The 26,709-nt window shown below is 66.4% G+C and overlaps 2 protein-coding genes across 6 annotated transcripts in view; one reads left to right on the top strand and one right to left on the bottom strand.

Moving 5' to 3' along the window:
- NCOA5 (nuclear receptor coactivator 5) overlaps positions 1-1,767 on the top strand; it is a 28,343-nt gene extending 26,576 nt beyond the window's left edge. For all 4 annotated transcript variants that reach the window (XM_075916198.2, XM_075916200.2, XM_075916199.2 and 1 more), the window contains one exon: positions 18-1,767. In XM_075916198.2, the coding sequence (XP_075772313.2) occupies positions 18-682 (665 nt within the window). In that variant the 3' untranslated portion in view covers positions 683-1,767. The remainder of the gene's footprint in view (positions 1-17) is intronic.
- Positions 1,768-1,936: 169 nt separating this feature from the next.
- Positions 1,937-26,709, bottom strand: part of SLC12A5 (solute carrier family 12 member 5) — a 120,487-nt gene continuing 95,714 nt past the window's right edge. For both annotated transcript variants that reach the window (XM_089769796.1, XM_089769797.1), the window contains exons 18-25: positions 25,519-25,714; positions 24,600-24,769; positions 23,427-23,558; positions 20,422-20,529; positions 19,750-19,872; positions 17,863-18,047; positions 15,451-15,584; positions 1,937-5,652 (exon numbers count right to left, since the gene is read on the bottom strand). In XM_089769796.1, the coding sequence (XP_089625922.1) occupies positions 5,561-5,652; positions 15,451-15,584; positions 17,863-18,047; positions 19,750-19,872; positions 20,422-20,529; positions 23,427-23,558; positions 24,600-24,769; positions 25,519-25,714 (1,140 nt within the window). In that variant the 3' untranslated portion in view covers positions 1,937-5,560. The remainder of the gene's footprint in view (positions 5,653-15,450; positions 15,585-17,862; positions 18,048-19,749; positions 19,873-20,421; positions 20,530-23,426; positions 23,559-24,599; positions 24,770-25,518; positions 25,715-26,709) is intronic.

The raw sequence follows: 26,709 nt of genomic DNA, 5'->3' as shown, positions 1-26,709 counted from the left end.
TTCTTTTCTCTGTCCAGCTCCACTGTCGAGGCAGTCTCTTGGGGTGCCTTCCGGATCATCGATGACCAGCCAGCCCAGCCTTCCAAGCGCTCAGACTCATCCAAGCACTCAGCCCCTGGCCTCTGCCCCCCCAGTCACAGTGTCCGCCACTAATCCCCAACAGGAGCTTCAGGCAAAAATCCTCAGCCTCTTCAACAGTGGGGCTGCAGCTGCAGCGGCAGCAGCTGCTGTAGCAAACAGTAGCTCTGCGGTTTCCACGGCGGCCTCCGGGGGCACTCAGAACCAGAACTACGCTAGCGTAGCCAGCAGCCAGGCCCGGGCAGTGCAGCTCAGCGCTGCAGGCCTGAACCAAGCTCAGCAGCGAACGCAGGCCCCTGTGCCTCAGCTTCCTGCGCTCCCAGGCTCCACAAGGAATGCAGGCCCCAGGCCTGGGGCGCCTCAGCCGCCCCAGGTGCACTATGGTCAGCACCAGAATCGGCTGCCTACCCCTAGCAACATAGCCGCTCAGAGGCCCGTGTCCTCCTCAGGCATCAACTTTGACAACCCCAGTGTGCAGAAAGCCTTGGACACCCTAATCCAGAGCGGCCCTGCACTCTCCCACCTGGTGAGTCAGACAGTGGCCCAGGGCCGAGCAGGGCCCTCTGCCCCCCAACCCATGGGCTCCTACCAGCGCCACTACTAGCATCTCGCTGCAGAGCCCCGCCCCTTCGCCAGTCCCATCCTCCTAGCTCTTAAGTCTTTTGTCCTAGCCCTGCACATGCATGTCCTCTCCCCCGGGGTCCTGTGCTGCCCCGGGCCACGCCTTCTCCACAGGGCTAGAGCCCGCGGCCCGGTAGGGTAGCTGTGGGACGTGTCGCCTTTTTCCCTCCTGGCGGGGAGCTGCATTCAGAGAGCAGCTCCTGCTCTTGCAGCCCACTGGCGGTTCCCGGGCTCGGGGCTTTCATGGCAGTGGGGCTGGCAGAGAATTTCACAAGGAGCTTAGCACAGCCAAGTGGGTCTGTCTGCGCCTGACCCCCTCCCTCTGCAGGGCGTGGCCTCGGCACTGGGCCTGGGTCGGAAGCCCATGAGCCCGATGAGGGGAAAGATCCCGGGTGGTGCTGGAGCAGCTGAACTCCTGAGGCATGTACAAGACTTGACCTCCCTCCCCCCCTCCCCCCATGGCAGGGCTAAGACTTCGAGGCTCAGTGAGGCCAGCAAGGATCTGTTGTCCCTACTCAGGTGAGGCACTTTCCAGCTTTGTTCTGGGTGTAACGGCAAACCCTGCTGCTCAGGCCAGGAGAGGGAGCTCCAAACCGACCAGCAGTGCATTGGGGCCGTGGCCGCAGAACCCCTGGGTCTGTGCAGCTATTCCTCCCAGAATTGGGTCCAGCAGGCTCGCGGGACGGGGAGTCTGCGCTCTGCAGGAGGATTGGCTCTGGCTCGGGCTGGGAGGCAGTGCAGAGAGGACTCCTATGTTTTTAAGTTTCCAAACGTTTTAGTAGCAGCACTGGATGCTTTTGTGGAAAGTCAGGCAGCGATTCCCAAGCAGATTTTTAACCTGTGGCCTGCTTCGTTGGGGCAGACTGACTAGATCTGTCTGCAGTGCCAAAGGGAATCCCTAGCCTCCAGAGTCCCCGGGGCTTCCTGGGGCAGGCAGGCAGAAGTGGTTGAGAAAGCAAAGTTCCTGGAGCAGCGACTCCCTGTCCTGAATGGTTTGTGTTGTGGAGCGTTTTTCTTTGTGCTGTTACAAGAGGACATGACTTTTTAATAAAATTGACAGGCAAACTGTGGTGTTGCGTGTTACATTGAAGCCGGCCCTTCTTCCCAGGAGCCGGGGGGTGTCTCCAGGTGGCTGCTCCTGCAATCCCCTCTGCTTCCTGGTACCTGAAAATAGCCACGTGTTGGATATGTGCTGTAGCTGTCAAAACCAAGTGACAATTTCCCACTGCAAGTGGTGAAGGGTGTAATAAAATCATTTATTGCATTTGGTGCAGACAGGAGTCTAAAAACTGAATACAATAAAGCTGTAAAGCATGAACAGGAGCATTCAACAACGCAGGAGGCAGTCCTCCTGTACTATCCACAGCGAACACAAGGCGGCCTAACGCTGAGTCACTCGCACACAAATTAAATGCAAGCCTATTAATCTTTCTTTTGGTTTGCAACCAGGTTTATTTACATAATTGAAACGTCTTTGCATTGCTCTGCACACAGATTCTTTAAAACACAAAGCATACGGGGTCACTGTCTATTGAGATATTGCACTTGGAATAAGTCATTGGAATGGATGTAAAACATCTAGAACAGTGATTATAAAGTTGGTGTAATGAATGGACGGGTGATCACATTCAGAACAAATATATTGCACATGTAGCACAGAAAAGTGGTTTGCAACCAACACAACCTCAGCCCGGAGCCTTCCAGTGCGTCAGCCCTGCCGTGCCGGGGAGTCTTGGCTCTTATAGTGCAACTGTTGGAACTGAAACCATATCCACCCTTCCTTTGGTTCAGGTGCCTGCGCCTGCGTCCACCCCTGCCCAGCGCAGCCTCCGCCTGCGGCCTGTGAGCCTGGCCTGGCCCTAGTGCCGCAGCTGCCGGCTGGAGGGGAGTAGGCACAGCACAGAGCTAAGGGCTTTCCCCGTGCTGGCTGGAGCCTGCTGTGGCGTGGTTCCCTGAGCAGGCTCCCCCCAGCCTTGCACGCGGCCAGGCAGCAGCACCGTGCTCCTGGTCGCTGCTCTCGGGAAAACAGGCCTTGTGCGCCAAGACCTCCCCACCTGCTCTGAGAACTGGGCCCGCGGGAGGTGCAGAGGCAGAGCTGGGCTGGAGACGAGCGTGCAGTGCAGTCTCACACCCCTGGGGCTTGCTCCTGCAAGGGGGGCGGCCCTTCCCTTTTTGCTGTCTGTCGTAATGGGCGGGGGCGCTGCTAGAGCCCTGGCAGCACGGAGCCGATGGGATGGCAGCCGTGTGTCTGCACGCGGGTTTCCGGGGCAGAGGGCAGCGCGTGCCTGGGGAGTTGGTGCCAGAGGAATCGTGAGGCAACAGGAACTGGTCAGTCCTGATTAAAGGGAAGGAGCCAGGACTGAAGGGTGTCTGCTGAGGGGGTGGGGGGCAGTGCAGGAGCCAGGAAAGGCGGGCAGCGGGCAGCAGCCAGGAGAGTCAGTCCAGCCCGGCAGGGGGTCTGTGCTCCTGGAAGCCTGGTTTGAGAGCCAAGCCGTGGGCTGATGGGGGCCGAGCGGCAGCCACCCACCGCCTAGCACTGGTGCAGCAGGCCGGCTGCAGCCATAAGGAACCTTCAGCCAAGCAGGGACCTGCCATCACTGAGAAATGTCCTTGTGGCTGGAGCGCTCAGCAGAGCTGGGCCCCCCTCACCGACTTCCAGCCGGGGGCTGGGCCCAGGGCTCCCCACTAGTAGCAAGCGGCTGCAGCAGCCGGTGCCCGGCCCATGCAGGGCTCAGAGCCAGGGCTGCTGGGCAGAGAATCGCTCCTTTGGGCAGAGCCGCAGGCTAGCGGGGGCTGCGTCTGCCCTGCTGCCAAGGGGATTCTGGGGGAGCCGGGGCTCAAGCGGCAGAGCTGAGGGCTTGTGAGGAGGAAGCTTCAGCCAGGGCCATAGCTTCCTGCCCCACGCCCCTCCCAGTGTGATGGGAGCGGGGCTGGGCTGCTGGAGGCTGCTCCCTCGTGGCAGTGGCAGTGGGCAGGAAGTTGGGGGCTGGTATCAGAGGTAGGAGCAGCTGCTGGGGCGGGGCCCAGCCCAGAGGCACTGGCCACCAGATGCTGTTGCCTAGAGCGCGCCACGCAAGGGCAGCGCGGTGCAGGGGCGATGGAGGAGCCAGCGGGGGCAGGGAGAAGGGGCCTGGGGGCCTTCTCCAGGGAGTTTCCTTCTCCCGCCCCTCTCAGCTGTGCTGCAGGCCCGGGGGCTCTGCGCTGCCGTCTCCCACTGCAGAAGGCACAGGGCTGCCTCCGTGGCAGCCTGTGCAGGCCGGTTCCCCGGGGCTAAGGGGACTTACGCAGGGGCGTGGGGGGCGAAGGGGGTCCCTCGGCTGGGGCAGGGCTGGCCCAGCACGAGAGGGCCGCCCGGAGCAGGCTGCACTTGCATTGGAAGCTCAAATCTGCTGTGAAACAAGTTCAGAAAAGTCTGGAACCTCTTTTCCCTGAAAAGACTAAGAAGCAAAATTGAGAAGCGAACGAGCCCCCGCGCTGGCCTGGCCCGGGCCGCCCGGCGCTGCGGAGGGGACACCGCCCTCTCCCGAGGGCCCAGCCTCAGCAAAACCTCGGGGACCTCCCGGGCCTGGGCTCTGCCGCCAGAGCCAGGCTTCCCTGGCACCAGCCCCACCTCGCTCTAGGACACAAATATCACTGTAAAAATACACCCACCATATGTACAGTATATACAGCAGGGCAGGCGCCGGGGTGGGGGAGCCCTCCGCCCCCGGCCCCCTCCCCACGGCGCTCCTAGAGCTAGTCACATTGCTTAAAAGCTCCCCAGTTGCTCAGCTGAGGAAGGGGCTGGAGCAAGGTTACCCTGCCCAGCCCCCGGCCTTGCCTGCAGCCCCCAGGGCCGTGCTGCTGGGGGGCCACGTGGCCAGAGCGAGCGAGGGCCCCGGCAGGGCCTGTCAGTGTCCTGCTGCTGGGAATGGGGGGAAATGAGCTGATTTGCATATTTATAAGCTTTAACTACATGTGGTCGTTCCCCTGAAGCGGCAGCAGGGCCTGCGGTCCCAGGGACGCCATGTTCATGCAGTGGCACTGGGCTCACGCCCAGCCCGAGCATGGGGTGTGGGGAAGGACCCAGGCCTCTGCCAGGCGCTAGCCCCACGTGCACCCATGCTTCCCGGGCTGTGCCCACTTGTGGCCCACGGCCCCACCCCACACCAGCACGGTCAGACCCCACGCTGGAGCTGGGGAGCCACGTGGGCCTGTGCTGAGCAGAGGGGGCAGGAAATCTCACTGTCCACGTCCCCACCCCCGCCAGGACTCAGCCCTGCCCCTCAGCCGGGGAGGCGCTGCCCTTCACGCCGATGGACGCTGCAGGGTCGGCCCTGCGTGCTCACCTGTCCGCAGCAGTGCCGGGGGCTGCAGCAGGAGGGGCCGGGCTTGGCAAGGGGCCCGGCTGGCCCTGCGGGGGGCGGTGAGTGGGGAGGCGCGGCAGGCGAGGCGAACATGCTCCAAAGGACGGCAGCAGGCAGGGGCAGGGTAGCAAACGTGTCCCACGAACCTCAATATGTTCAAAGGCAGGCGGAGCCCAGGCCGGGGGCCTAGACCCACAGGGCCAATGCACCCGCGCTCGGCCAGCCAGGGGCTCCAAGGACTGCCTGAGAGCCTGGCCAGCCCCCCTTCCTGTGTGTCCAGGCTCGGGGCGGGGGCTCAGGCTCACAGCTACTGTCTATGAACAGCCACGGCAGGGCTGTGCTGGCGCGGGGGGCGTGGCGGCGCTGGTGCTGGTAGCCCCGGACTCGGGGGCTGCAGTTCGGATGGAGCAGGGGGCGCGGCGAAGGTTCTGAGCACGAGCGGCACCGCCCTCTGGCGCCCCCGGAGCTGGGGCAAAGGGGCTGGCGCGCGGGCGCTCAGCTCGGTAGCTGGGCTTTCAGGAGTAGATGGTGATGACTTCCCGGCCCCCGCCGCGCACCAGCATGACCCGGTCCAGGTGCTCCGTCAGCACCTCCAGGAACTCCATGTCTGCGGGGCCGCGGCTGTCAAGGAGAACACAGAGCAGCAGAGGGCCGGCGGGGCGAACGCCCTGGGCTGCCCCTCAGGACATGCCCAGGCGCTGAGGCAGGAGGGCGCCTCAGGCTGATCGTCCCACGCGGGGGGGCCCGTCACGACCCAGCCCCCGCGCCACCCAGCAGGACCCTACCCAGAGCCCGTGCTGGGATGCAAATTAGCCGACAACAGTGATGTGCTGATTGGCTGAGTTAGTTGCACTGTTACGGGCCTCCACCAATCAGCTGTGCCCCTCTGTGATAAAGTGGGGGGGGGGGTTCTTGTTTTTCTCAAGGGGCTGCCTGCCCATGGGGGTCACTGGTGTAGCGAGGGGAGGGAGAGGGCGTTGTTGCAGGGTCGAGCCCAGAACCGGGAGCCGGCCAGTGCCTGGAGGATGGGGCCCCCAGCAGGCCAGCGGGAGGCCAAGGGGCTGTGACGGGGAGGCTCCTGCCAGGGAGAGGGGCCCAGACGACCCTAGTCACCTGCCCCAAGACAAAGGGCAGAGTTGGGGCTCGGAATCACAGGTCTCCGGACGGGGCAGGGGAGCAGCTGGGGCCCACCCGGGCGGGCCTGAGGGTTCCTGTGTGGAGATGCCCCAGAACCTCCTGCTCCGTGCTGGCTGTCACTCGGGCCCAGCGCCCGGGGGCCATTGCTCCCTCTGGCGTGGGGGCCCCGGTGCCGCTCCAGGAGGCGGCAGGGCCTGGGGCTAACCCCTGAGAGAGAAGGGGCCCCCAAGAGGGCCCAGTGACGTAGTGGGGGGGCGCGCAGTGCTCAGTGGGGGATGGGGTCCCTGGGGAGAGCGCCTGAGGGGAGGCCCGTAGGGAATGGCCTGGCCCCTGGCCCCAGGGGGAAGATGCAGCCAGTGATGGTCAGTTACCACTTGGGGCACGGGAATCTGAACAGGGAGGGGGTGGGGCCGCCTGGGGGCTGGCTGGGGGAGAGGGGAATCTAGCTGGCTTGGGGGGCAGGGCAGGGGCCCAGAGTCCTGGCCCTGGGCCCCCCTCTCCCCAAGACGGACTGACGGCTCCTAGGTCCTGTAACCAAGTCTGGGCTACACTGTGTCCCTGGGAACCAAGGAACCTTCTCTTCTCCCTGCCGCCTGAGAGTCCCGTCTGGCTGCGAATGGGGATGCAGGGCCCAGGGCCCCCCACCCCTCAGTGCCAGCTCCAGGGACCCTACGGAGCCGAGTGCTGGCACGAGTCCCGTGAGTGTGATCCCCTCAGAACAGGGTGGAGGGGAGGGCCCCAGGGACTGGCGCTGGTGGTTGGCGGGGGCCACACATGCAGCCTCTGTGTTTGTACCGCTGTGTGTTCACACGATGGCTAAGTCTGAGGGGGAGCCACACTAGTCTGTGACTTCAAAACCAATGAGTAGTCCTGGGCCAGCGTAGAGACGACCAAATGTACAGAATCTGAGCTTTCGTGGGCACGGCCCACTGCAGCGGGTGGAAATAGCAGCCCCCGAGAGGTATCTGGAACAGTAAAAGAAGAGCCTGTCAACTGTAGGGCCCGTGTCCATGGGGGCAAAGAAGTGGGCTGGGGGTATGTCTACACTACCCCGCTAGTTCGAACTAGCGGGGTAATGTATGCATACCGCACTTGCTAATGAAGCCCGGGATTTGAATTTCCCGGGCTTCATTAGCATAAGCGGGGAGCCGCCATTTTTAAATCCCCGCTGCTTCGAACCCCGTGTAGCGCGGCTACACGGGGCTCGAACTAGGTAGTTCGGACTAGGGTCCTATTCCGAACTACCGTTACTTCTCGTGAAACGAGGAGTACCGGTAGTTCGGAATAGGCACCCTAGTCCGAACTACCTAGTTCGAGCCCCGTGTAGCCGCGCTACACGGGGTTCGAAGCAGCGGGGATTTAAAAATGGCGGCTCCCCGCTTATGCTAATGAAGCCCGGGAAATTCAAATCCCGGGCTTCATTAGCAAGTGCGGTATGCATACATTACCCTCCTAGTTCGAACTAGGAGGGTAGTGTAGACATACCCTGGGTGTGCCCATTCACAGCTTTAGATGTGAACATGTGGATGTTAAAAGCAGGAGAAATTGGCTTTGTAATGCGCCAGCCAGTGAATGTCTTTATGCAAGCCCAGGGTGCCAGTGTCAGACCCAGCTCTGCTCTCGCTCTGTAACTGGTTAGGAACATTCCTTTGTAGAGACTGGCTACGGTTAAACCCATGGCTGAGTGCCCCTACAGCAGTGGTCACCAACCAGTAGCTCGGGATCTCCCAGAGCCTCTGAGGGACGTCCAAACTGCCGGCCATCCCGAAATAGCTCCCCCGCGTCCAGGGAATGTGGCCGCGATTTCGGAATGATTTTTGAACTAACGGATGTGCTAGTTCCGCAGCCCTGTAAACCTCGTTGCACAGGATGAGCTGGCTCGACATGGGGCTTTCTTTTGAAATGTGGTGCCTTGTAGACGTGCCAAATGTGGAAACGGCCTGTTCTGAAATGAAACCAGCGTGAGATGCGCCATTTGCGGAGCGCGCGCCTCCTGCTTCGATTTGAGAGAGCAGTCGAGACGCACCGCCAGGGCTCCTGATGCGCGTGGCCAGGGAGCTCTCAAGCGCTGGCACTTCAATTGCCCCCCCTCCCGTCCTGCCACGCCTGCCCTCTGCCTTGGAGCTGCCCCCCGGGAGCCTCCTGCTTGCTGTGCAGTGTGGGGGGGGCGGGGCGCTGACATCAGGGTGTCCCCCCCGGCACTCCTATACCCCGTCTCCACACACGGAGCTTGGCAATGCGAGTCCCTGCCGCGCTCACAACACACTGGCCTTCACCCACGTCTCCCGACCCTACCCACGCCGTGGGGGGTCGTTACTCCCCCTGCTGGCAACGTGGCTTAGTTGGGGTGTGGCTGGTCTGGCCCCTTCGTCGGTTTCATGCCTCTCTCCCGCTTCAATGGCGTTCCTGGGGGCGGGAGTTCTCAGATGCCTGCCCGGGCGTGGCCGGAGCCATTCTCCCTCTGGTCACTGCTGCTCCTGGCGTGGCTGGCGTGGCCCTGCAGCCCGGGGGCTCCACACGCTGCCCCTGCCTGCAGACACCGCTCCTGAGGCTCCCATTGGTCGGTGTCGGGGACCCGTGGCCAGTACAAGCCGTGGGCTCCGCGCCTGTGGGAGGGGCAGCACATGGCGCCGTGGAGGAACATGCCAGCTGCTTTCCGGAGCGGTGCAGGGCCAGGGCAGGAGCGAGCCGCCTTAACCCCGCTGCTCCGAAACCCGGAAGCCGTCTCAATGAAAGAGTGTCCAGCCAGAGCCTGCTTCCTGAGCCCGTCCCAGCCCTGAACCTCCCCCGCACCCGCCTCCTGCCCCAGACGGGAGTCCCCCGCACCCGCCTCCTGCCCCAGACGCGAGTCCCCCGCACCCACCTCCTGCCCCAGACGGGAGTCCCCCGCACCCGCCTCCTGCCCCAGACGCAAGTCCCCCGCACCCGCCTCCTGCCCCAGACGCAAGTCCCCCGCACCCGCCTCCTGCCCCAGACGGGAGTCCCCCGCACCCGCCTCCTGCCCCAGACGCGAGTCCCCCGCACCCGCCTCCTGCCCCAGACGCGAGTCCCCCGCACCCGCCTCCTGCCCCAGACGGGAGTCCCCCGCACCCGCCTCCTGCCCCAGACGCAAGTCCCCCGCACCCGCCTCCTGCCCCAGACGCAAGTCCCCCGCACCCGCCTCCTGCCCCAGACGCAAGTCCCCCGCACCCGCCTCCTGCTCCAGACGCGAGTCCCCCGCACCCGCCTCCTGCCCCAGACGCGAGTCCCCCGCACCCGCCTCCTGCCCCAGACGCGAGTCCCCTGCACCCGCCTCCTGCCCCAGATGCGAGTCCCCTGCACCCGCCTCCTGCCCCTGACGCGAGTCCCACGCACCCAGCCCCCTGCCCCAGACGCGAGTCCCCCTGCACCCGCCTCCTGCCCCAGACGCGAGTCCCCCGCACCCAGCCCCCTGCCCCAGACGCGAGTCCCCCGCACCCGCCTCCTGCCCCAGACGCGAGTCCCCCGCACCAGCCTCCTGCCGCAGATGCAAGTCCCCCGCATCCAGCCTCCTGCTCCAGACGCGAGTCCCCCGCACCCGCCTCCTGCCCCAGACGGGAGTCCCCCGCACCCAGCCTTCTGCCGCAGATGCGAGTCCCCCGCACCCAGCCTTCTGCCCCAGATGCGAGTCCCCCGCACCCAGCCTCCTGCCCCAGACGCGAGTCCCCCGCACCCAGCTCCCTGCCCCAGATGCGAGTCCCCCGCACCCAGCTCCCTGCCCCAGACGCGAGTCCCCCGCACCCAGCCCCCTGCCCCAGACGTGAGTCCCCCGCACCCAGCCTCCTGCACCAGACGCGAGTCCCCCCGCACCCGCCTCCTGCCCCAGATGCGAGTCCCCCCGCACCTGCCTCCTGCCCCAGATGCGAGTCCCCTGCACCCAGCCTCCTGCCCCAGACGCGAGTCCCCCCGCACCCGCCTCCTGCCCCAGACGGTCCCGGTGGAGGAGGCTCAGGCGAGTTCCGCAATCAGGGTATGTCTACACTACCCCGCTAGTTCCAACTAGGAGGGTAATGTAGGCATACCGCACTTGCAAATGAAGCCCGGGATTTGAATTTCCCAGGCTTCATTTGTATAAGCGGGGAGCCGCCATTTTTAAAACCCCACTGGTTCGAACCCCGTGCAGCGCGGCTACACGGGGCTCGAACTAGGTAGGTCGAACTAGGCTTCCTATTCCGAACTACCGTTACACCTCATTCCACGCATCAGGGGGGTGTTCCACGAGGTGTACCGGTAGTTCGGAATAGGAAGCCTAGTTCGAACTACCTAGTTCGAGCCCCGTGTAGCCGCGCTGCACGGGGTTCGAACCAGCGGGGTTTTAAAAATGGCGGCTCCCTGCTTATGCAAATGAAGCCCGGGAAATTCAAATCCCGGGCTTCATTTGCAAGTGCGGTATGCCTACATTACCCTCCTAGTTGGAACTAGCGGGGTAGTGTAGACAGACCCCCAGGCAGCGGTAAAAGGGGTGCTCAGCGTCCCGCTTGCTGGAAGAAAAGGGATCTGTCCCGGCAGGGGTCTTGCAGCAGGGGGAGGAGCGTGGGGGGCGGGAAGGGAGTTTTGTCCGATGGGAACGCAGGAGTGTGTCCGACGAGACTGGCCGGTGGGAGGCGGGACGTAGCCGCAGGGCACTTCGGGCAAGGAGGGCGCACTCAGACTGCACCGAACAGCCAGGCCGGGGGTCGTGGAGACCAGCAAACGCATAGCACAGGCCGGCGCCGGGGGCAGGAGCAGCGGGGCGTCCGGGCTGGAGGGAGGTATCTAGCGGCGCCCCCGGCTCTGAAGCTGGGCTGCGTGGGACGCCCCTCGGGGCGGGGGGTCACAGGCTGGCGCCGGGGGCAGGAGCAGCGGGCGTCCGGGCTGGAGGGAGGTATCTAGCGGCTGGCCAGGCTCTGAAGCTGGGCTGCGTGGGACGCCCCTCGGGGTGGGGGTCACAGGCCGGTGCCGGGGGCAGGAGCAGCGGGGCGTCCGGGCTGGAGGGAGGTATCTAGCAGCGCCCCCGGCTCTGAAGCTGGGCTGCGTGGGACGCCCCTCGGGGTGGGGGGCACAGGCCGGTGCCGGGGGCAGGAGCAGCGGGCGTCCGGGCTGGAGGGAGGTATCTAGCGGCGTCCCCGGCTCTGAAGCTGGGCTGCATGGGACGCCCCTCGGGGTGGGGGGCACAGGCCGGCACCGGGGGCAGGAGCAGCGGGCGTCCGGGCTGGAGGGAGGTATCTAGTGGCTGGCCAGGCTCTGAAGCTGGGCTGCGTGGGACGCCCCTCGGGGCGGGGGGCACAGGCCGGCGCCGGGGGCAGGAGCAGCGGGGGGTCCGGGCTGGAGGGAGGTATCTAGCGGCGCCCCCGGCTCTGAAGCTGGGCTGCGGGGGACGCCCCTCGGGGCGGGGGGCACAGGCCGGCGCCGGGGGCAGGAGCAGCGGGCGTCCAGGCTGGAGGGAGGTATCTAGCGGTGCCCCCGGCTCTGAAGCTGGGCTGCGTGGGACGCCCCTCGGGGTGGGGGGGCACAGGCTGGCGCCGGGGGCAGGAGCAGCGGGCGTCCGGGCTGGAGGGAGGTATCTAGCGGCGCCCCCGGCTCTGTTCCGGGACCCTCGTTAACGGATTCCTCGGGGCACGGCCGCAGGGAACGAGGCGGGACACGCGCAGGCGATGCCAAGAGGCTGGCAGCGGGGGCAGGGCGGGTGGGCACAAAAGGCTCTCGCCCGGCCGGGTGACTGGGCGCCCGCTGGCAGGTGAACGCGAGCGGTGGCGAGGGCACCGTGCTGCCGTGGGAACAGCATCCCAGGGGCGCACACGCCGAGCTAGCGGCTGCCACCGGGGCGTTCCCGGCACACACCTGCTCCAGTGCAGCCACCGCCGAAAAGCAACGAGCACGGGACGCGGCACGAAAGAGAGAGCGAGTAAGACAGAAGATGCCACGCTGCCTCTGAAATCCCGGCGAGCAAAGGTGCTCGGCCCCTCCCGGAAGATAGGCTGGAGTCGGAAAAGATTCACAAACAGACAATGAAAACGACGAGGGGCCGGAGCAGCTTCCGTAGGAAAGATGAGGACGACGGGGACGTTTCAGCTTGGAAAAGAGACAACTGAGGGCTGATGTGACTGATGTGAAAAAGAGATTTTGGCCTTGGAAAGGGTTCAGAAAAGGGCAACTAAAATGAGTAGGGGTTTGGAACGGGTCCCATCTGAGGAGAGGCTAAAGCGACTGGGACTTTTCAGTTTAGAAAAGAGGAGACTGAGGGGGGATATGATAGAGGTCTATAAAATCATGAGTGGGGTGGAGAGGGCGGATAAAGAAAAGTTATTTATTAGTTCCCTAAATAGAAGAACTAGAGGACACCAAATGAAATTAATGGGGAGCAGGTTTAAAACTAATAAAAGAAAGTTCTTCTTCACACAGCGTGTTGTCAACCTGTGGAACTCCTTGCCAGAGGAGGCTGTGAAGGCTAGCACTATAACAGAGTTTAAAGAGAAGCTGGATAATTTCCTGGAGGTTAGGTCCATAAAAGGCTATTAGCCAGGGGATAAAATGGTGTCCCTGGCCTCTGTTTGTCCGAGGCTGGAGAGGGATGGCAGGAGACAAATCGCTTGATCATTGTCTTCGGTCCACCCTCTCTGGGGCACCTGGTGCTGGCCACTGTCGGCAGACAGGACACTGGGCTAGATGGACCTTTGGTCCGACCCAGTACGGCCGTTCTTATGTTCATGTGTTATGTTCTAAGTAAATAAGGAAGTGCTATTTACTTCTCGGTTGTGTCTACATTGGCAAGATTTTGCGCAAAAGCCTGTCTACACTGGCCGCGAGTTCTTGCGCAAGAAATATGATGCTCCCACTCAGGGATAAGCCCTTTTGTGTAACTGTTCTTGCACAAGAGGCCAGTGTAGACAGGCAACATGAATTTCTTGTGCAAGAAAGCCCGATGGTTAAAATGGCCACCAGAGCTTTCTTGCGCAAGAGAGCATCTGCACTGGCACAGATGCTCTTGCGCAAAGGCTCATGCCAGTGCAGACGCTCTCTTGCGCAAATACTTTAATGCAAAAACTGCATTAAAGAATATTTGCGCAAAATCTTGCCAATGTAGACGTAGCCCTCAAAACACAAGAATAGGCAGCAGGTGTAAAACAAACAAGACAAAGTGCTTCTTCACACAACACACAGTCAACCTGTGGAACTCCTCGCCAGGGGAGGAGTGCTGGGAAGGCCAAAAGTATAACAGGGTTTAAAAAAGAACTAGATACATTCATGGAGTCTGGGTCCATCAATGGCTCTTAGCCAGGCTGGGCAGGGAGGGTCCCTGGCCTCAGTCTGCCGGCAGCTGGGAATGGTCACTGGATGGTTCCCTGTTCTGTTCACTCCCTCTGGGGTGCCGGGCGCTGGCTGCTGTGGGCAGGCAGGGCCCTGGGCTGGAAGGGCCATTGGCCTGACCCGGACTGGCCAGGCTTACGTCCCGCGCTCCTATGTGCGGGGCATGTGTGTCCAGAGGAACACGCACTGAGTCAACTGCAGCGCCAGGCCCTGCCCCACGGGGGCAGTTGTAAGGCTGCAGCCCCTCCAGGCAGCCAGCACAGCTCTGTCCAGCGCGCCAGGCCCTGCCCCACGGGGGCAGTTGTAAGGCTGCAGCCCCTCCAGGCAGCCAGCACAGCTCCATCCAGCGCGCCAGGCCCTGCCCCATGGGGGCAGTTGTAAGGCTGCAGCCCCTCCAGGCAGCCAGCACAGCTCCGTCCAGCGCGCCAGGCCCTGCCCCACGGGGGCAGTTGTAAGGCTGCAGCCCCTCCAGGCAGCCAGCACAGCTCCATCCAGCGCGCCAGGCCCTGCCCCACGGGGGCAGTTGTAAGGCTGCAGCCCCTCCAGGCAGCCAGCACAGCTCCGTCCAGCGCGCCAGGCCCTGCCCCACGGGGGCAGTTGTAAGGCTGCAGCCCCTCCAGGCAGCCAGCACAGCTCCGTCCAGCGCGCCAGGCCCTGCCCCACGGGGGCAGTTGTAAGGCTGCAGCCCCTCCAGGCAGCCAGCACAGCTCCGTCCAGCGCGCCAGGCCCTGCCCCACGGGGGCAGTTGTAAGGCTGCAGCCCCTCCAGGCAGCCAGCACAGCTCCGTCCAGCGCGCCAGGCCCTGCCCCACGGGGGCAGTTGTAAGGCTGCAGCCCCTCCAGGCAGCCAGCACAGCTCCGTCCAGCGCGCCAGGCCCTGCCCCATGGGGGCAGTTGTAAGGCTGCAGCCCCTCCAGGCAGCCAGCACAGCTCCATCCAGCGCGCCAGGCCCTGCCCCATGGGGGCAGTTGTAAGGCTGCGGCCCCTCCAGGCAGCCAGCACAGCTCCGTCCAGCGCGCCAGGCCCTGCCCCATGGGGGCAGTTGTAAGGCTGCAGCCCCTCCAGGCAGCCAGCACAGCTCCGTCCAGCGCGCCAGGCCCTGCCCCACGGGGGCAGTTGTAAGGCTGCAGCCCCTCCAGGCAGCCAGCACAGCTCCGTCCAGCGCGCCAGGCCCTGCCCCACGGGGGCAGTTGTAAGGCTGCGGCCCCTCCAGGCAGCCAGCACAGCTCCATCCAGCGCGCCAGGCCCTGCCCCACGGGGGCAGTTGTAAGGCTGCGGCCCCTCCAGGCAGCCAGCACAGCTCTGTCCAGCGCGCCAGGCCCTGCCCCACGGGGGCAGTTGTAAGGCTGCAGCCCCTCCAGGCAGCCAGCACAGCTCTGTCCAGCGCGCCAGGCCCTGCCCCACGGGGGCAGTTGTAAGGCTGCAGCCCCTCCAGGCAGCCAGCACAGCTCCATCCAGCGCGCCAGGCCCTGCCCCACGGGGGCAGTTGTAAGGCTGCAGCCCCTCCAGGCAGCCAGCACAGCTCCGTCCAGCGCGCCAGGCCCTGCCCCACGGGGGCAGTTGTAAGGCTGCGGCCCCTCCAGGCAGCCAGCACAGCTCCGTCCAGCGCGCCAGGCCCTGCCCCACGGGGGCAGTTGTAAGGCTGCGGCCCCTCCAGGCAGCCAGCACAGCTCCGTCCAGCGCGCCAGGCCCTACCCCACGCCAGCCCAAAGCCTGGAGCCCCAGCGCAGAGCACGAGGGCTGCAGTCCGGTCCTGGGGCTCTGGGCGCTGCTCCTCCTGCCCCAGCGACATGGCCCTGCCCAGCAGGGGGCAGCCCCTGGGACTGGGGAGGGGCAGTGCCACACCCCAGCTGCTGGCAAGTGGGGCGAGGCGTTGGGCAGCCCCCCAGCCACACTCAGCCCGTGTCCCCGAGCCAGCAACGCCCCCAGCCCCGACCCGGCCTGGCCGCGTGGCCGAAGGATACAGTTCTCATCCCCCTTCCGGTTGCGGGGCGGCCCAGGCATGTTGAGCAGGACCAGCTTGGCTTCCTGCGACTTCTTCACGATGACCTCGTTAAGCCTGACGGCCGTGTGCATCCGCCGCACGTTGGACTGGTTCCTGTGGAGACAGGCAGGCTCAGGGGCGGGGCGGGGCCCAGGCCCTTATAGCTGGGGTGGGCTGGGGGGGCACAGAAAGCCCCGCCCACACGGCTGTCGGATGGGGCGGGGAACAGAAAGCCCCGCCCACACGGCTGTCGGATGGGGCGGGCCACAGAAAGCCCCGCCCACACGGCTGTAGGATGGGGCGGGCCACAGAAAGCCCCGCCCACACGGCTGTCGGATGGGGCGGGGCACAGAAAGCCCCGCCCACACGGCTGTCGGATGGGGCGGGCCACAGAAAGCCCCGCCCACACGGCTGTAGGATGGGGCGGGCCACAGAAAGCCCCGCCCACACGGCTGTCGGATGGGGCGGGGCACAGAAAGCCCCGCCCACACGGCTGTCGGATGGGGCGGGGCACAGAAAGCCCCGCCCACACGGCTGTCGGATGGGGCGGGGCACAGAAAGCCCCGCCCACACGGCTGTGTAGACCCCGAGGGGGAGGCCTGAGCAGAGCAGGTGACTCCTGCAGGTCTCCCGAGGTGCCGGCAGCAGCGCTAGCCCCCGGCAATGGGGCAAGCCCGGGGCACTGGCCAGTCCTGGGGCTCTGACCCGGCTCAGCCGCTTTCCTCTGTTGGGAGCTGGAGGTCGGAGCTTGTGGAGCCGGGACCAGCAGGGCCATTTGCTGTTCCCCAAACGCCGGGCATGGCGCCCCCACCCAGCGAGGGGCCCCTCCAGCAGGGGGCGGTGTGGGGCTCAGCCCCCCGGCACAGCGGGACAAGAGACGTGCACAGCTCAGACTTACAGGGTCTCCCACTCCCTGTGGCAGCGCGGGGGGAAGAGAGAGAGAGAAGCTCGTCAGCACCCCCGGCCTCGCCCCGGAGCCCAGCCCCCTCGGCGCCCAGCTCCGCCCCCTTCCACAGCGCTGCCCCCTCCCCCTCCCGGTCTGCCAGCACCCGGCGCCAGCCCCACTGCCAGCCCCACAGCCAGCCCCCACTGCCAGCCCCACAGCCAGCCCCACAGCCAGCCCCCACTGCCAGCCCCACAGCCAGCCCCACTGCCAGCACCCACTGCCAGCACCCACTGCCAGCCCCACAGCCAGTCCCACTGCCAGCACCCACTGCCAGCCCCCACTGCCAGCCCCACTGCCAGCCCCACAGCCAGCCCCACTGCCAGCCCCCACTGCCAGCCCCACAGCCAGTGCCCCACTGCCAGCGCCCCACTGCCAGCCCCACTGCCAGCCCCACAGCCAGCCCCACTGCCAGCACCCACTGCCAGCCCCCACTGCCAGCCCCACAGCCAGCCCCACTGCCAGCCCCCACTGCCAGCCCCACAGCCAGTGCCCCACAGCCAGTGCCCCACTGCCAGCCCCCACTGCCAGCCCCACAGCCAGCCCCCACAGCCAGCCCCACAGCCAGCCCCCACTGCCAGCCCCACAGCCAGCCCCACTGCCAGCACCCACTGCCAGCCCCACAGCCAGCCCCACTGCCAGCACCCACTGCCAGCCCCACTGCCAGCCCCACAGCCAGCCCCACTGCCAGCCCCCACTGCCAGCCCCACAGCCAGTGCCCCACTGCCAGCGCCCCACTGCCAGCCCCCACTGCCAGCCCCACAGCCAGCCCCACTGCCAGCCCCCACTGCCAGCCCCACAGCCAGCCCCACTGCCAGCACCCACTGCCAGCCCCCACTGCCAGCCCCACAGCCAGCCCCACTGCCAGCCCCCACTGCCAGCCCCACAGCCAGTGCCCCACAGCCAGTGCCCCACTGCCAGCCCCACAGCCAGCCCCCACAGCCAGCCCCCACTGCCAGCCCCACAGCCAGCCCCACAGCCAGTGCCCCACTGCCAGCCCCACAGCCAGCCCCACTGCCAGCCCCCACTGCCAGCCCCACAGCCAGTGCCCCACTGCCAGCCCCCACAGCCAGCCCCACAGCCAGCCCCCACTGCCAGCCCCACAGCCAGCCCCACAGCCAGTGCCGCACTGCCAGTGCCCCACTGCCAGCGCCCCACTGCCAGCCCCACAGCCAGCCCCCACTGCCAGCCCCACTGCCAGCGCCCCACAGCCAGCGCCCCACAGCCAGCCCCCACTGCCAGCCCCCAAAGCCAGCGCCCCAGAGCCAGCCCCCAGAACCAGCCCCCCACTGCCAGCCCCCAGAGCCAGCACCCCACAGCCAGAGCCCCAGAGCCAGCCCCACTGCCAGCGCCCCACTGCCAGAGCCCCAGAGCCAGCCCCACTGCCAGCAGGCCTGTGCCAACGCTGCCGGACTCGCCAGGGGCTGGGGTGCGACCGGGGCCACTTACGGCTTCATGCTGAAGAAATCCTTGATGCTCTCCGGGCTGACCGGGCTCCTGCCCTTGTTCTTCTCCGCGGCCGACTTCTCCTTGGTCCAGGTGAGATGCACCTTGTCGGGGGCCGGCTCCGGCTCCTCGCCGGGCGACTGGGGGCCGCCGAACGCCCCCGGCTCCTTGTCGTGTATGAGCTGCACCTGGGGACGGCAGGGAGGGGCGCTCGCGGGGGGAGCAGCTCCCCAGGGCCGCCCTGGGGCCTCGGCCCCCCAACGGCCCCCCAGCGCTGAACACTGTACACCCCCAAACTCCCTCAGCCCCCAACTCCCTGTAACACTGAGACCAGCACCCCCCCGGACCCCGGCACTGCCCCCGCCCCCCCAAAAGCCCCCCAACACTGAGACCTGCACCCCCACGGACCCCGGCACTGCCCCCCAACGGCCCCCAGCGCTGAGCACTGTACACCCCCAAACTCCCTCAGCCCCCAACTCCCTCTAACACTGAGACATGCACCCCCCCAGACCCCAGCACTGCCCCCCCGTCCCCCCAACACTCCCCCCAACACTGAGACCAGCACCCCCCCGGACCCCGGCACTGCCCCCCAACAGCCCCCCAGCGCTGAGCACTGTACACCCCCAAACTCCCTCAGCCCCCAACTCCCTCTAACACTGAGACCTGCACCCCCCCGGACCCCGGCACTGCCCCCCCAACACTGAGACCTGCACCCCCCCGGACCCCGGCACTGCCCCCCCAACACTGAGACCTGCACCCCCCCGGACCCCAGCACTGCCCCCCAACACTGAGACCTGCACCCCCCCGGACCCCGGCACTGCCCCCCCAACACTGAGACCTGCACCCCCCCGGACCCCGGCACTGCCCCCCAACACTGAGACCTGCACCCCCCCGGACCCCGGCACTGCCCCCCCAACACTGAGACCTGCACCCCCCCGGACCCCGGCACTGCCCCCCGCCCCCCCAAAACCCCCCCAACACTGAAACCTGCACCCCCCCGGACCCCAGCACTGCCCCCCTGCCCCCCCAACACCCCCCCAACACTGAGACCTGCACACACCCCCGGACCCCAGCACTGCCCCCCCAACACTGAGACCTGCACCCCCCCGGACCCCAGCACTGCCCCCCCGCCCCCCAACACCCCCCAACACTGAGACCTGCACACACCCCCGGCCCCCAGCACTGGCCCCCCCAACACTGAGACCTGCACCCCCCCGGACCCCAGCACTGCCCCCCCAACACTGAGACCTGCACCCCCCCGGACCCCGGCACTGCCCCCCAACACTGAGACCTGCACCCCCCCGGACCCCGGCACTGCCCCCCAACACTGAGACCTGCACCCCCCCGGACCCCGGCACTGCCCCCCCAACACTGAGACCTGCACCCCCCCGGACCCCGGCACTGCCCCCCCAACACTGAGACCTGCACCCCCCCGGACCCCGGCACTGCCCCCCGCCCCCCCAAAACCCCCCCAACACTGAAACCTGCACCCCCCCGGACCCCAGCACTGCCCCCCTGCCCCCCCAACACCCCCCCAACACTGAGACCTGCACACACCCCCGGACCCCAGCACTGCCCCCCCGCCCCCCCAACACCCCCCCAACACTGAGACCTGCACACACCCCCGGACCCCAGCACTGGCCCCCCCCAACACTGAGACCTGCACCCCCCCGGACCCCAGCACTGCCCCCCCGCCCCCCCAACACCCCCCCAACACTGAGACCTGCACACACCCCCGGCCCCCAGCACTGGCCCCCCCAACACTGAGACCTGCACCCCCCCCGGCCCCCAGCACTGGCCCCCCCTGCTGGTCGCTGGCTCCGCGGTGCTCCCTGGCCCTCCAGCACAAGCTCCCCTCCCCAGAGCTCGGCCCCCCAGCGGCTGCCGTACCTCCTCCTCGGGCTTCTCCTCGCTGTCGCCCACCTGCTCCTCCGGGACGCTCAGCCGCAGCCGGGTGCTGGCGGGGTTCTTGCGCCGGATGGAGCCGCGGGACTCGTCCGTGATGCTCTGGATCTGTGGGGAGGGGGGTCACTCGGCAGCCCCGGCTGGGACCTCGCAGGAGCAGGCTTGGTGGGGGGGGAAGGGCCCAGCTGGGACCTCGCGGGAACAGGCTGGGGGGGGGGGGGGGGGGGGAGGGCAGGCGGCGGGGGAAGGGCCCAGCTGGGACCTCGTGGGAACAGGCTCGGGGGGGGGGGGGGAGGGCAGGCGGCGGGGGAAGGGCCCAGCTGGGACCTCGTGGGAACAGGCTCGGGGGGGGGGAGGGCAGGCGGCGGGGGAAGGGCCCAGCTGGGACCTCGTGGGAACAGGCTCGGGGGGGGGGGGGAGGGCAGGCGGCGGGGGAAGGGCCCAGCTGGGATCTCGCGGGTGCAGGCTCGGGGGGGGGAGGGCAGGCGGCGGGGGAAGGGCCCAGCTGGGATCTCGCGGGCGCAGGCTCGGGGGGGAGGGCAGGCGGCGGGGGAAGGGCCCAGCTGGGGGCACAGACCCGGCCCCGCCACGGAGCAGGCCCCATGGCTCTGGGGCCCAGTGTCTGGGGGCAGCCCGCCCGGGCAGGGGCCCGCTTACCTCTCGCTCCCGCTCCGTCTTGGTCAGGTGCATCTGCTTGAGGATCTGCGAGCGCTGCTCCATCACCAGGGTCTTCTCGTAGGTGTAGGCCGAGATGTCGCTCTCGTGCTGAGGGGCAGGACGCGTCACGTGACCGCGTTTAAGGGGAGCAGCCAGGGCACTGCTGCACCCCTGGGAGGGGTCGCCCCAAAAGTGGGTACGAAGGGGCCATGTGAGGGGTCACAGGAAAGCGTCCCTCCTACGGGTTCTGTATCCGCTCTCTGGGTATGTCTACACTACAAAGTTAGTTCGAACTAACTTAGTTCGAATTAGTTAATTCGAACTAAGCTAGTTCGAACTAACGCGTCTAGAACTAAAAACTAGTTCGAACTAGCGTTTTGCTAGTTCGAACTAGCAAGTCCACATTGAGTGGACTCTGAACAGGGCTTAAGGATGGCCGGAAGCAGTGCCGGCAGGGCATAAAAGGAGGACTTAGAGCATGGAGATGCTGTCTCAGGCTAGCCGAGGGCTGCGCTTAAAGGGTCCCGACCCCCACCCCGGACACACAGTTCTAAGGGGTGCCCCGCTTGCAAAGAAGTTCTGGCTTGGAGTGCCCTGAGTGCCCACACTGGGCACATCACGCCACTCGGCCATCAGCCCAGCTGCACTTGCCGCAGGCTGCCATCTGGGGAGAGGGAGTAATTGGGGGGCTGCAGGAGAGCTTCCACCCCCAGAAGCCCGCAGAGCCAGCCCAGTCCTCCCCATCGGGGGCTCATACCCCATTCCTCCCTCACCTCCTTCCACTTACCCTTCCTTAGCCCCCCTTCTTATTGATGTACAAAATAAAGATAACGTTTCTTCCAACATTGACTCTGTCTTTATTGAAAAAAAACTGGGGGAGACTGGGAAAAGGAGGTGGGAGAGGGGAAGAGAAAGGCTGGGAGAGGGGAGGGCAACTAACATGATCAGGGGTTGGGAACAGGTCCCAGATGAAGAGAGGCTACAGAGACTGGGACTGTTCAGCTTAGAAAAGAGGAGACGGAGCGGGGACAGGATAGAGGTCTCTAAAAGCAGGGGTTGGGTGGAGAGGGTGCATTCAGAAAAGTTCTTCCTGAGTTCCCATAAAGAAGGACTAGAGGACACCAAAGGAAAGGAATGGGTAGCAGGCTTCAAACTAGTAAGAGAAAGTTGTTCTTCTTCACAAAGCAAATAGTCAACCTGTGGAACTCCTTGCTGCAGGAGGCTGTGAAGGCTACAACTAGAACAGAGTTTAAAGGGAAGTGAGATCAAGTCATGGAGGTTGGGTCCATGGAGTGGTATTAGCCAGGGGGTAGGAGTGGTGTCCCTGCCCAAAGTTTGTGGAAGGCTGGAGAGGGATGGCGCGAGACAAATGGCTTGGTCATTGTCTTCGGTCCATCCCCTCCAGGGTCCCTAGGGTTGGCCGCTGTCGGCAGACAGGCTACTGGGCTAGATGGACCTTTGGTCTGACCCAGTACGGCCATTGTAAGCTCAGGGCTCAGGGTCGGGGGTCTCAGTGGACCCCCTTGATTTTCATGCACACCTGGTCCTGGGTGGCCAGGCTGGCAGCTCTCCTGCCCTAGACGGCCACTTTCCTGTGCCTAGTGCGGAGATCGTGGACGAGGTCCACGATGTCCGCACTAGCCCAGGAAGGTGCCCGCCTCTTGCGGTCCAGGGCAAGCTCCCGGGAGCCGCCAGCCTGGTCCCGGCAAGAGGGGGTGGGCTGGGGGGCATCGGGTGGGTGGCTCTGTGCCGTGCCAGGTGCAGGGTCTGCTAGCTGGGTGCTGGCAGGCTTGCACCTGGCACGGGCACCGTAGCCAGCCCGTGCCCCTTTAAGGGGTCCGGGGCCGGGAGGGGGGCATAGAGTTTCCCTGGTGTTGGCCAGAGTGGCCACCAGGGAAACCTGGGGAGGGCTAGCCTCCCACTAGTTCGAACTAAAGGGCTACACAGCCCTTAGTTCGAACTAGCTAGTTCGAACTAGGCGTTAGTCCTCGTAAAATGAGGTTTTCCTAGTTCGAACTAAGCGCTCCGCTAGTTCGATTCAAATTCGAACTAGCGGAGCGCTAGTGTAGCACCTATTAAAGTTAGTTCGAACTAACGGACGTTAGTTCGAACTAACTTTGTAGTGTAGACATACCCTCCGTGTGGAGCTAGGAACATGGACTCTGCGTGGAGACGGGAGGTTTCGCTCTGTGCCCGGCCTACGGACACGCTAACGAGCGAGGCTCCAGGGACAATCGGACTCTTACGTACCCGAGACCCACCTGGGAAGGAATCCAGGTGCCTGGCCACTGACCATGGGACTCTCTCCCGCGTGGAAGAGACCAGGACGGGATATAAATAGGCCCTGTGGCCGACTCCATTTGGGACTTCAGATCCTGCTCCTGACCCCAGAGGGGTCTTACAGGGAATCACGAGCCAGAAAGACCTGGGGACGCATCCGGACATAGGACGTGACCAAGGACTGTTAAGCCAGCAGCTGTAACATCTCTGCTAGAGCCTGCATGGAGACTGGGGGATTCGCTGCATGTAACGTACGATACTTTACCAGCCTCACGCTCAGGCTTTTCTTTCCCTTAGTAATAAACCTTTAGCTGTAGATTCTAGAGGACTGGCTCAGCGTGGTTCGTGGGTAAGGTCCAGAGGGAAATTGACCAGGGATCTGTGGCTGGTTTCTTGGAGCTGGATGCACCCGTTCGGGGTAGGCGAGGTTGGGCTCCAAAGGGCCCCAGGGCCTGTATGTTGGGCCCGGGGCCGTTTGAGGTATGAACGTGGCCGGGGTGTTGAGGGGTTTTGCTCGTGAGGCTTCTGGCTGGCCAGGCAGGCAGCTGGAGCGCTCGCTGGGACTGGCAGTGGCCTGTTTGGAGAGGTCTCCAGTCCAGGGCTATAAAAAGCCCCGAGTTTGAGCAATTCACCCTGAGCGGACGCCCTTGGCTGTGCCCAGACACGGCTCAGCCCCTCCCCCTCCCCAGCGCCCAGGCCGGGAACGGGCCGACAGGGGCTCTCACCATCTCCACCACCTCCACCTCGGCCGTGATGCGCAGGTGGTACAGGAACATCGTCAGGTCCTTCTTCATCTGGATGCTGTTGTCGTCCATCTGCGCCACCGTGAAGATGCGCATCTTGCACTTGCGCCACACCTGCCGGGCGAGGGAGCACTGGCAGCCTGCCCACGGGCCAGCAGCCCCCCCACGGGGCGCCCGGCTCCCCAAGCCCCGCCTGGCCATCTCACCGGGGCACCCGCCCCAGCAGCCTGCGGGCCCTGGCGCTGTGCGCAGGGATCACACACGGATCCCGGCGCTGCTCCCGGCGGAACAGGGCCCACGCGGCATCTGGGCCTCCACGAGGTCTGGGCAGCTCATTACGGGCTGCCTGGGACCTGCCCCGCCCCGGCCAGGAAACCCTGCAGGGACGGGGCTTCCGAGCGCCAGCAGGGACATGGGGACAAAGGCACCAGCCAGAAGCTGGGGTCGCTCCCCCCAGCTGTCTGCAGGGCCACGAAGTGGGCCCAGCCCTGGGGAGGGGGCCCAGAGAGGCTGGGGACAGGGAAGAGGGAAGGGGGCAGCGCTCGGTGTGGGCGGCAGGGCCCTGTGCCGGGGAAGGGGGCAGCGCTCGGTGTGGGCGGCAGGGCCCTGTGCCGGGGGAAGGGGGCAGCGCTCGGTGTGGGCGGCAGGGCCCTGTGCCGGGGAAGGGGGCAGCGCTCGGTGTGGGCGGCAGGGCCCTGTGACGGGGGAAGGGGGCAGCGCTCGGTGTGGGCGGCAGGGCTCTGTGCCAGGGGAAGGCGGTTCTGCTTGAGCTGGGCTCGCCGTGATGCCAGCAGCTCCCACCGGGGACTGAGAGCAGGTGGGGTGTTCTCCGCTCCCACTGGTCCCCAGAGATGCTGGCCCTGAGCCCCCATGTTCTGCGCTGGGTCCACCCGCCCAGGGACAGGCCGGGGCCCTGGTCTGCCTGGCCTCAGCCCCTTGTAACTTTTGCTTCTCCACTGCCCCGGGCCTGGCCCAGCCCTACTTGGGGGAGGCTGCTTGTGGCGCTGCCCACGGGTGAAATCTGGGGCTCGCTGCCTGGGCTCTCGCTGTCAGCCAGGGGCCCGGGGCCCGGCCTCGGGCGCTGCAGCCAGGGCTGCCTGGCACAGACCCTGGGAATGGTCGGGGCAGCCGAAGGCGGGAACCGCCCCCCAGTACCTTGTGGTGCCGCAGCAGGAAGGGCAGCAGCATGAGCATCCCCCCGTCGTGCACGATCCACCAGACGTCGATGTGGCCCTCGGAGAAGCGCTCCTGGTTGCCCGGGAACATGGCCACGTTCTTGGTGACCAGCAGGGCCAGGTGGGCGGCCGTGGTCTCCCGCACCAGCTCTGTGGGGCAGGGCTGTGGCTCAGGGCAGGGCGGGGCCCGGCCCCTCCCCGCCAAGGAGCACCCAGCGGGCGTCCCCTCGGCCCTGTGCCCGGCCCTCCCCGCCAGGCCTGCCCAGCGCCCCCCAGCCACCCCCACACGCAGGCCATCACGCTTGGCACGCCCGACCTTCCCCCTCCCACCTGCAGGCAGCACCCGGGGGTCTGGCTGGCTGGGCTCATGTGAGAATGGTGGGTGCAGGGGCACATGGGGGTGCACACGGGGGTGTCCGGGTGTGCGATGCGGTATGGGTGCACACGGGGTACACACAAGGGGGTGGGTGCACGGAGGATGTGGGGGTGTGTGGAGGAGTGCACACGGGGGTTGCACATGGGCGGGAGTGCATGTGGGGGTTTGTGGGTGTGCATGGCGGTGGGGGTGTGTGGAGGGGGGCACCCAGGGGTGTGCATGCGGGGGGGGTGCATGTGGGGGTTTGTGGGTGTGCATGGCGGTGGGGGTGTGTGGAGGGGGGCACCCAGGGGTGTGCATGCGGGGGGGGTGCATGTGGGGGTTTGTGGGTGTGCATGGCGGTGGGGGTGTGTGGAGGGGGGCACCCAGGGGTGTGCATGCGGGGGGGTGCATGTGGGTGTGTGCGAGGGTCTATGGCAGCCCCATGGCATCCCCCCCACACCTCCAACTCGGCCATGCCCCGACGCACCTCCATGCACCAGGCCCCGCCGCCCCCGCCCCGCCGCGCCCGGCCGGCTCGTACCAATGAAGTTCCTCCAGGTCTGGTGATCGTCCTTCTGGCGCCAGTTGCGGGGCCAGCCCACCAGCACGGTGTTGTGCTGCAGCCCCCCGAGCCCGCTGGACTGGATGAGGTGGGACACGCCGTCCCGCAGCCGGGACGAGATCACCACCTGGCAGAAGCCCTTCACCTTCTCCGTGTCCATCAGGCGGCGCAGCGACTGGCGGGAGAGACGGGGTTAGGGCTGGGTGCCGACGGTGCGGGGCGGCGGCGAGCCGGGGCGCTGGCGCGAGGAGCCGGGCAGGGCGCCAGGAGGGCAGCGAGCCGGGCAGGACGTGAGGAGCCGGGCAGGGCGCGAGGAGGGCAGTGAGCAGGGCAGGGCGTGAGGAGCCGGGCAGGGCGCAAAGAGGGCAGCGAGCCGGGCAGGGCGTGAGGAGCCGGGCAGGGCGCAAGGAGGGCAGTGAGCAGGGCAGGGCGCGAGGAGGGCAGCGAGCCGGGCAGGGCGTGAGGAGCCGGGCAGGGCGCAAAGAGGGCAGCGAGCCGGGCAGGGCGTGAGGAGCCGGGCAGGGCGTGAGGAGGGCAGTGAGCAGGGCAGGGCGCAAGGAGGGCAGCGAGCCGGGCAGGGTGTGAGGAGCCGGGCAGGGCGCAAGGAGGGCAGCGAGCCGGGCAGGGCGTGAGGAGCCGGGCAGGGCACCAGGAGGGCAGCGAGCCGGGCAGGACGTGAGGAGCCGGGCAGGGCGCGAGGAGGGCAGCGAGCCGGGCAGGACGTGAGGAGCCGGGCAGGGCGCAAAGAGGGCAGCGAGCCGGGCAGGGCGTGAGGAGCCGGGCAGGGCGCAAAGAGGGCAGCGAGCCGGGCAGGGCGTGAGGAGCCGGGCAGGGCGCAAGGAGGGCAGTGAGCAGGGCAGGGCGTGAGGAGCCGGGCAGGGCGCGAGGAGGGCAGCGAGCCGGGCAGGGCGTGAGGAGCTGGGCAGGGCGCGAGGAGCCGGGCAGGGCGCGAGGAGCCGGGCAGGGCGCCAGGAGGGCAGCGAGCCGGGCAGGGCGTGAGGAGCCGGGCAGGGCGCGAGGAGGGCAGTGAGCCGGGCAGGGCGTGAGGAGCCGGGCAGGGCGCGAGGAGGGCAGCGAGCCGGGCAGGGCGTGAGGAGCCGGGCAGGGCGCAAGGAGGGCAGTGAGCAGGGCAGGGCGCGAGGAGGGCAGCGAGCCGGGCAGGGCGTGAGG

The sequence above is a fragment of the Pelodiscus sinensis genome, chromosome 17 (genome assembly GCF_052426305.1).
Source record: "Pelodiscus sinensis isolate ZL-2025 chromosome 17, ASM5242630v1, whole genome shotgun sequence".
Lineage (NCBI taxonomy): Eukaryota > Metazoa > Chordata > Testudines > Trionychidae > Pelodiscus > Pelodiscus sinensis.
This window is presented reverse-complemented; position numbering and strand designations above follow the sequence as displayed.